Genomic DNA, 8,241 nt, shown 5'->3' with positions numbered 1-8,241 from the left:
CCGAGTGTGACGCAGTAACACAACAATGGCGTCATCATGAGGTCACTGCAGGACAAGGGGAAAGCAGCGGGGAAGGGCCCTCCTTCCACTGACGGAGACCTTCTTACCCAGCTCTCGGAGCGGCCCCCTACTTGCCCCTCCCGCTGCCTCCCCTTCACCGAAGTTCCTCCGGAGCCGCCTCCTTCGAATTAGCCTTCTCCAACTCGGAGCACAGAAAGCTCAGCTTTCAACCCAAGCTTTTGGAGTTGAGGCTGTCGTCCTTATGAGAATCTCTAGAAACCCTGCCCCTAGTTTTAAGTTTCGCCTAATGAAAAACCTAAAGGAGGGGACAGGAGGCGGGTCGGTGACGTAATGTGTATTGATTGGCAATGCAGGCCTTGGACGTCCAGGATTAGCCACGCATTTCGCCAATCCAGAGGCAGGGGTGGGACGGTGCAGGCGCAGAGAATTGGGTTTGGCTGGCCTCGATTTAAAGAGACAGAAACTGTCGGGGTCCTGGAAGACGGTCCCCAATACCCTCCCCTCAAGTCCTTGGGACCACTTGGGTCCCCAGAGCTGGGGAGATGGTTTGCGGCGGCTTTGCCTGCTCCAAGAATGCGCTTTGCGCTCTCAACGTGGTCTACATGGTGAGGTTTTGGAGGTGGGAGAAGCTTCAGGGCGGAAAGGCCCAGTAGGGAGAATCTCTAGGGTACTTCCGGTGGGGAGAGGGGTGTATTGGGGGTTCCAGGAAGATTCCCAGGAACTTCCGGCGAAGAGGGAATTCCTGGGGACTTCCGTGGGAGAGGGGAACTTCCGGTTGATGAGGGGGTTGGTCTGGGGGTGACAGAATGAACTGAAAGCTGTGGGTGTATGTTCCATTCCTCCCTCCTGTCAACCTCAGTTTCTCCCAAAGTAGAAGTGATGGGATGATCCTAAGGGTTCAGTTTTTATATTCATACTACCATCCCTGCCACCTTCTACCGCCCCCATCCCAGCCATTCTAACCTTTGGGAGTGCCCAGGGATGCCCCTGGTGTGGGTAGCACCACTCCCATCTCCCATTCACAGACCATTCCATCACTACTTTTTTCTCCCCCAAGTCTTCTGGTAATGGCCTTGGGCTGTGCTGCATGCTAGAATTCTTGAGACGTGTCCTGCTCTTTCTTTGTAGCTGGTGGGCTTGTTGCTCATTGGAGTGGCTGCTTGGGGCAAGGGCCTGGGTCTGGTGTCCAGCATCCACATCATCGGTGGAGTCATGGCTGTGGGAGTCTTCCTTCTCCTTATTGCAGTGGCTGGATTGGTGGGTGCTGTCAACCATCACCAAGTCCTGCTGTTCTTTGTATCCTGACCTGAGTGATGGGGGCAACTGGGCTTTTGGAAGGGCTGTCAGATATCTAAGATGTTGGAAGGGTAGGGGACCTCAGGGATCTTGGACACATCTGCTTGCCTTGCCGCCCCATAATCTACAAAACAAGAGCTGACTTTATTGCTTTCAGTTTGACCTGGTGGTGTAAGTTCTATGACTAGATGAGACCAGGCAGTTATAGATAGAACATAAAAGGAATCTAGGACTTTTTTCCATTAACCTTTCCTCTCAGTACATGATCATTCTCGGTTTGGTCTTCATCTTCCAATTTGTTATCTCTTGCTCATGTCTGGCTATTAACCGAAGCAAACAGGTAAGACAATGCTCTTTCAAGTACTTATTTGCTTTTTAAAATTTTCCTCTTACCCTCTAACTCCTTCCTTAGTCTGGCCCCAACTACCCAAAGATCATCCTTAGGTCCACTGCCTCTAGCCTCCTGGGCTATTTGCTTCCTCTTGGATGTCTGGCTAATTTTCCATGATGATCTAGAGAACCCGAAAGGTAGATATTTATCCTGTCTATAATTGTGGCACACTGTTATGCTTCTGGTTGACTTCCTTTGCTGGACTAGTGAAATTGGACTTCAACTTATATCAGGATGTAGGAAGATTTAATTTCCCTCTGCCCATATCCTCCAGACAGATGTCATCAATGCTTCTTGGTGGGTCATGAGCAACAAGACTCGGGATGAACTGGAAAGAAGTTTTGATTGTTGTGGCTTATTCAACCTTACAACCCTGTATCAACAAGATTATGATTTCTGCACTGCAGTGAGTGTGTTGGGGGTGGTACAGCAGCCGGGGAGGTAGGAAACTGGGTAAGGACAATGCCCAAGTTGGCAAATTTAGTTTGAATGTCATTATTTCTCTTTCTAGAAGCCATCTTGTATTGGGGCTGTGTGTTGGTAGGGGATAGGGGTGGATACAGAGGCTGGGGAATTAGCTAAGTGAGATTTTAGTTTGTAGGACACTAGTCAGATAACAGTAAAGTTTCTGGGGACATTCAGCATAGGTATTGGTGACTAGCAACTTTGCATTCTTCACACACATTTTATATCCTCAGATCTGCAAGAGCCAGAGCCCCACATGCCAAATGTGTGGAGAAAAGTTTCTTAAGCATTCAGATGAAGCCCTGAAAATCCTAGGGGGTGTTGGACTCTTCTTTAGCTTTACAGAGGTAACATTCTCCAGTTCCCTCATGTACACCCTTTTAAACTTGAGACTGAGAATTGGTGCTTATTTCTCTCTTTGTTCCTACAGATCCTTGGTGTTTGGCTAGCAATGAGATTTCGGAATCAGAAGGATCCTAGAGCCAACCCCAGTGCCTTTCTATGAGACTTTGGATCCTTCTGACTTCTCTTCTGCTCTTTCTCTTCCTCCCTTAGAGAAAATCTAGGGTTTGTAACCCTTTTGGTTTGAGAAAAAGGAAAGGCCCCTTGTCATATCCCCTACAATTGATGGAATAGCAAGACTTTACACCTTGACATATTTTAGTGGGAGCCAGACTATAAGGAATAAAAGGAAAAACTTTCTCCCTCTCTCCAGGAGGATATGGGAAGCTTCTGGGAGTGCATAGAATGGACTGGGGTCATTCTTAACTGTTCCCCCTCCTCCTCTGTCCATATACTAGATCACCTCAACATACCCTGGTGTGGCTTTAAGGGTAAATTAGGGACAGAGACAAGGAGAAAACCACCAAGAACTCTTTCCTGTAATAAGCAGGACCCAGTTTGAGAAAGTTCAATGAATATAAAAGCCATTTAAAAATGCTTTTTTTTTTTTTTTTTTTTTATACGGAGTCTTGTTCTGTCACCCAGAGTGAAGTGCAATGGCATGATCTCGGCTCACTGCAATGTCTGCCTCCCGGGTTCAAGCAATCCTCCTGCCTCAGCCTCCCAAACAGCTGGGATTACAGGCATGCACCACCACACCCAGCTAATTTTGTATTTTTAGTACAGACTGGGTTTCACCATGTTAAGTCAGGTTGGTTTCGAACTCCTGACCTCAGGTGATCCACCCATGTTGGCCTCCCGAAGTGCTGGGATTATAGGTGTGAGCCATCACGCCTGGCCTAAATTCCATATTTAGAGAAGGAATTTCAGTTTCTTTCTAAGCTTTGTCAGTCCAGGGGCTCCACTGACTGCCTAGGCCCTGTACCTTAACCAGTCTTTAAGGTTTTGCAGGAAAGTCCCTTCTTCCAAGTGGTTTTTCCAAATCGAACAATGGCCAAGCCAAACAAAGGAAGAAACATTAAAAAAAAAGAAAAAAAAAGACCATTTTTTCTTTGTTTTGTTTTTCCTGTATAAAAAAAGACCCCCAATATAAAGGTAGGGAAAGGGACACGAGGGAACATACCCCTTAGTGTAGGAAATAGGGGGGCAGAAGGAGAGGCCTCAGAAGGAGAGGTAGGAGGGGAATATCATTAAGGCAGCAAAGTAATCTCTGTAGAAAGATGGAGGTGGAGACTCCACAGCCTCAGAGACAAAGGCAGAGACTGCCCTCTCAGTGTCCAGAAGGGAAACGGCAGCTTTTCTTCCTTCCATGGCAGCCACTCCATTGCTCACTCCGGATTACCTTCATCCTTATGTAGGTAAGAGTGCTGCAGAGCTCGAAAGGCAGAGATTCGCTTGTGTGGGTTAAAAGTCAGCATTTCCTGAGGGGAGAGGCAAAGGTTAGAAAACCATGAAGAAAACTGAAAGAGACTTCTGTGCACCAGTGACAATACCTGGGATGGGCTCTCTCTTTTTATTTTATTTTTTTTGAGACGGTCTTGCTCTGTCGCCCAGGCTAGAGTGCAGTGGTGTGATCTCGGCTTACTACAACCTCCGCCTCCTGAGTTCAAGCGATTCTCCTGCCTCAGCTTCCCGAGTAGCTGGGATGACAGGCATGTGCCACCATGCCTGCCTTACTTTTTGTATTTTTAGTAGAGATGAGGTTTCACCATTTTAGCCAGGCTGGTCTCAAACTCCTGACCTCAGGTGATCCACCCGCCTTAGCCTCCCAAGTGCTGGTATTACAGGTGTGAGCCACTACGCCTGGCCAGGATGGGCTCTCTTTTAGATCCCTCTCTGTGGGTGGCTATTTGCAGCTGCAATAAAAACTACAGCCCATCTACCAACCAAGTTTCATTAACCACAGTGGCCAGGGCCCTGTGTACTGCTCTGCTTCTTCCCCCAGTCCCTCCCTGTGCCCACAGCCATCTCCAATACCAACAGCAGATGTGCTCCCAACTCCTCCATCTCAGGTACCACCGACTGCACTGGGCGGGGCCCTCTGGGGTGAAAGGCTCCACGGGGCAGAGATACATCTCGAGGCCAGTCATCCTCTGGAGGCAGCCCAATCAGGCTGTGGGGGACAGGAGAGCTGTGGTCAGGAGGGTCCTCCAGTTCCCATCCCCATGGAGAGAGCCAGTTGCCATCCTGGGCTCAGCAGAAAGAGGACTCAGAATGTAAAATATTTTTCTCCCATATTGGTCACTTACTCAAAGATTTTGCCCAACTGGTCAGCTTCAGAGTTTCCACAGAAGAGAGGCCTAAGGTAAGAAGAGACATAAGGTAGCTGTCATTTTTAAAGTATCATAGTCGAATGGCTGTTACTACTTAGTAGCCCAAAATAAAAAGTATAGCAAATAAAGACCAGTAATTCCAGCACTTTGGGATGCTAAGGTGAGACAACTCTTTGAGCCCAGGAGTTCTAGATAAGCCTGGACAAGCAAGACCTTGTCTCTTAAAAAAAAAAAAAAAAAAAAATGTCAGGTGCGGTGGCTCACGCCTGTAATCCCAGCACTTTGGGAGGCAGAGGTGGGCAGATCATGAGGCCAAGAGATGGAGACCATCCTGGCCTACATGGTGAAACCCCGTCTCTACTAAAAATATAAAAATTAGCTTGGCACGGTGGTGTACACCTGTAGTCCCAGCTCCTCGGGAGGCTGAGGCAGAAGAATTGCTTGAACCCGGGAGGTAGAGGTTGCCGTGAGCCAAGATCGCACCACTGCACTCCAGCCTAGCAACAGAGCCACACTCTGTCTTGAAAAAAAAAAAAAAAAGCCATTCATGGTGGCGTGCGCCTGTAGTAGTCCCAGCTACTCAGGAGGCTGAGACAGGAGGACTGCTTGAGCCCAAGAGGTAGAGGGTACAGTGAGCTGTAATTGTGCCACTGCACTCCAGCCTGGGTGATAGAGTGAGACCTTGTCTCAAATAAATAAATAAATAAAGGAGAATAAAGGGATATGAAGTTCCCAATTCCAGAACATTTTAGTGCTTCCCGTTATGGCCAAGGTAGTCAGTAGAACTCAAGTAAACGAATGGGGCCAGGTGCAGTAGGTCATGCTTGTAATTCCAGCACTTTGAGAGGTAGAGTTGGGAGGACTGCTTGAGTGTAAGAGTTCAAGACCAGCCTGGGCAATATACTGAGACCCCATCTCTACAAAAATATTAAAAAATAGCCAGGCATGGAGGTGTGCGCCTATAGTGTGAGCTACTCGGGAGGCTGAGATGGGAGGATCACTTGAGCCCAGGAGGTTGAAGCTTCAGTGAACTGTGATCATGTCATTGCAATCTAGCCTGGACAACAGAGAAGACCCTGTCTCCAACAAAAAAAAAAAAAAAAAAGAAGAAGAATGGAAGGGAGGTTTGGATGTGGTTTATGAACAAGAGATTTGGGGAATTCAAGGTGGTCCAGGGTATGTGGGTCCCATACTTTCGACGAAACATCTCAGCAAAGATACAGCCAACACTCCACATGTCCACAGGTGTTGCATATGTGGACTGCAGAAGAACTTCGGGAGCTCGGTACCAGAGTGTAACCACCTAAAGGGGATAGGAAAAATGGATGGGGATCCCATGCGTTACCATGAAATACAACTGACTTAACTGAACACATGAAGCACATGACTTCTCAATTGTTATGGGCCACCACTCTCCTACTCCCAACCAGAACCCATATTGGTACCATCTTTCTACTGACCACAGGTGTAAGTGCCATCTGGTAGCTGTAGATTCTGGCCAGGCCAAAGTCAGCCAGCTTGACTGTTCCACCACTTGTCACCAGAATGTTCTCTGGCTTCAGATCTCGGTGAACGATGCAATTGGCATGAAGAAAATCTAGGCCTCTTAGAAACTGGCGCATCAGATCCTAGTTCAGAAGGGGGAGGAACAGATGCACTGGAAACTAGGCACCATCCCTGAAATCCCAGGAGGTTCTACTACAAAGGTCCCAATTCACCTCTCAATGCCTACCAACCCCACTCACCTTGATGGTCTCTGCAGGCAAGCCTGGTGGGGGTGCCTTGTCCAGATATGTCCTTAGATCTTGGTCTACATGCTCAAACACCAGGGTTACCTTGATCTCTCGGTCAGTTCGCGATGTGGCACAGACATCCATCAGCCTGGCCAGAGTAAATGCTCACTTGTCAATCCCCTTTAACCCACATGACCTCTCATTATTTCCTCTGGGTCCCCACTTCTCACCAGATCACCACACCCCACCTATAGACTGTCTTTTCCCTTTACTGCCCACTCCCAACCCTCCACCGCCTTCTCACCGGACAACGTTGGGATGCTCAAAAGCCTCCAGTCGCCTCAGTAAGGCCACTTCACGAACTGTGCTGACGGGAAGGCCTCCTCCAGCTCCTCCATTGGGGACTCTCACACTCTTGAGGGCCACAAAGTGGCCACTGTGGGGATCACGGGCCTTGTACACTGTCCCATAGGCACCGACACCAATTTCAGCCACTGGCTCATATCGAGAGGTAGCCATTCTCAGATCAAGGGAGACCCTACAATCACAAAGACTCCTATCACTAAAAGTCCCTTACAGAGTTAGGATGGTATGAGCCTGCAGCAACAAAGGGACTCCCAAGAAAAAGCACAAAGAACAACACCAGCATCCCATCCCCCGCTCCCAATCTTCCTTGGGCCGGCCCCGGAGATAACACAATGACTCAATACCAACCCCTGCAGCCACGTGAGGCCCTACAATAAAAAATGCCTTTTCTTTTGGGACAATCGCGCCCCGTACAAAGATCACACATGACACACGCCTTGCATCGAAGATCTTACACCTCAGTCCCTAAAATTATACCTTCCCACGACCACAAAGGCCCCATTTCCCGCCCTTGAACGACCCTTTCATAACCAGCTCTCGAAACGCACGCGTGGAAAGCTGGGATGGGGCTGCACTTACCTCACGCCAGGCCGGGGTGCTGCGGGGGCGGCCCGTTATCGGGGCCCCGGAGCCGGTTCCTGCGGCCCCATACACCCGGGCTCTGTCCCGGGCAGCTGGACGCAGAGGGCCCGACCATAGACACAGGCCGCAGGCTAGAGAGGCCCCCTCACCCCCACCCTCACCATGTGACCAGATGCCAAAGAGGCGCGCGGAAACTGGGAGGGCGGGGCGAACGCCGGACGTTCTGGGCACGTGACCGCCAGCCAAGCGCTGTGGGGGCGGCCAGGAGCCGCTTTGACGGGGAGGAGAGCTAAGAGCGTAAGAGGGGCGGAGGGGAGATACAGCCATGTGATCTGTTGCTATCACACGTGACCGCTTGACATTGCTCGGAGGAGCAGAGGTGTGGTTACGCGAAGGGCACGTGACTAGCTGCCACAACCCCGCTGCGGGTGGGGGGGCGCGGTAGGGGGCAAGAGAGGGTGGAGCCCAAGGCGGTGCCATGGCAACCCAGGCCACCCAGAGCCCAACTCCGGGCTGAAAGATTGTTTCACTGGTCTTTCAGCCTGACTACATTGGGGAGAGGGTGGGAGTTGGGGGACCAGAGGTGGTACTATCACCTTTTTGCTTCACCGTGAGAAAACATACTCTCATTTGTGCCATTGTTTCACTCATTCATTCTACAAAATTGTACTGAGTGCTTGTTGCCAGTGTGTATGTGGGTTTTTATTTTGTT

General features: G+C 49.7%; 2 protein-coding genes across 4 annotated transcripts; one reads left to right on the top strand and one right to left on the bottom strand.

Moving 5' to 3' along the window:
* Window positions 1–445: 445 nt before the first annotated feature.
* TSPAN31 (tetraspanin 31) lies at window positions 446–3,098 on the top strand. Of its 3 annotated transcripts, none has more exons than XM_002752667.7 (6): window positions 446–626; window positions 1,150–1,317; window positions 1,577–1,657; window positions 1,983–2,114; window positions 2,407–2,520; window positions 2,604–3,098. In XM_002752667.7, the coding sequence occupies exons 1-6, from the start codon at window positions 564–566 to the stop codon at window positions 2,676–2,678; spliced, it is 633 nt and encodes a 210-aa protein (XP_002752713.1). In that variant the 5' UTR covers window positions 446–563; the 3' UTR covers window positions 2,679–3,098. The 3 variants fall into 3 exon arrangements, with proteins under 3 accessions (XP_002752713.1, XP_035112132.1, XP_035112133.1); XM_035256241.3 differs by having other exon boundaries at window positions 446–640; XM_035256242.3 differs by lacking the exons at window positions 1,150–1,317; window positions 1,577–1,657.
* On the bottom strand, window positions 2,800–7,650 carry CDK4 (cyclin dependent kinase 4). Its single transcript, XM_002752669.6, has 8 exons — window positions 7,527–7,650; window positions 6,886–7,119; window positions 6,594–6,729; window positions 6,309–6,476; window positions 6,042–6,151; window positions 4,825–4,875; window positions 4,553–4,688; window positions 2,800–3,996 (listed from the first exon to the last, which is right to left on the bottom strand). The coding sequence occupies exons 2-8, from the start codon at window positions 7,098–7,100 to the stop codon at window positions 3,904–3,906; spliced, it is 909 nt and encodes a 302-aa protein (XP_002752715.1). The 5' UTR covers window positions 7,101–7,119; window positions 7,527–7,650; the 3' UTR covers window positions 2,800–3,903.
* Window positions 7,651–8,241: the final 591 nt, after the last annotated feature.

This window comes from Callithrix jacchus, chromosome 9 (assembly GCF_049354715.1).
Source record: "Callithrix jacchus isolate 240 chromosome 9, calJac240_pri, whole genome shotgun sequence".
NCBI classification, from domain to species: domain Eukaryota; kingdom Metazoa; phylum Chordata; class Mammalia; order Primates; family Cebidae; genus Callithrix; species Callithrix jacchus.
The sequence above is the reverse complement of the archived record's forward strand: the minus strand, read 5'-3'. Positions and strand labels throughout refer to the sequence as shown.

Excerpts from the sequence above, each read along its gene's own strand:
- CDK4 (XM_002752669.6), bottom strand. The coding sequence starts at position 7,100 with ATGGCTACCTCTCGATATGAGCCAGTGGCTGAAATTGGTGTCGGTGCC. Across the intron at positions 6,730-6,885 it reads GAGCATCCCAACGTTGTCCG|GCTGATGGATGTCTGTGCCA; the intron begins GTGAGAAGGCGG and ends TACTCTGGCCAG. Across the intron at positions 3,997-4,552 it reads TGGGAGCACATCTGCTGTTG|GAAATGCTGACTTTTAACCC; the intron begins GTATTGGAGATG and ends CTCTCCCCTCAG.
- TSPAN31 (XM_002752667.7), top strand. The coding sequence starts at position 564 with ATGGTTTGCGGCGGCTTTGCCTGCTCCAAGAATGCGCTTTGCGCTCTC. Across the intron at positions 1,318-1,576 it reads ACCAAGTCCTGCTGTTCTTT|TACATGATCATTCTCGGTTT; the intron begins GTATCCTGACCT and ends CTTTCCTCTCAG. Across the intron at positions 1,658-1,982 it reads CTATTAACCGAAGCAAACAG|ACAGATGTCATCAATGCTTC; the intron begins GTAAGACAATGC and ends CATATCCTCCAG.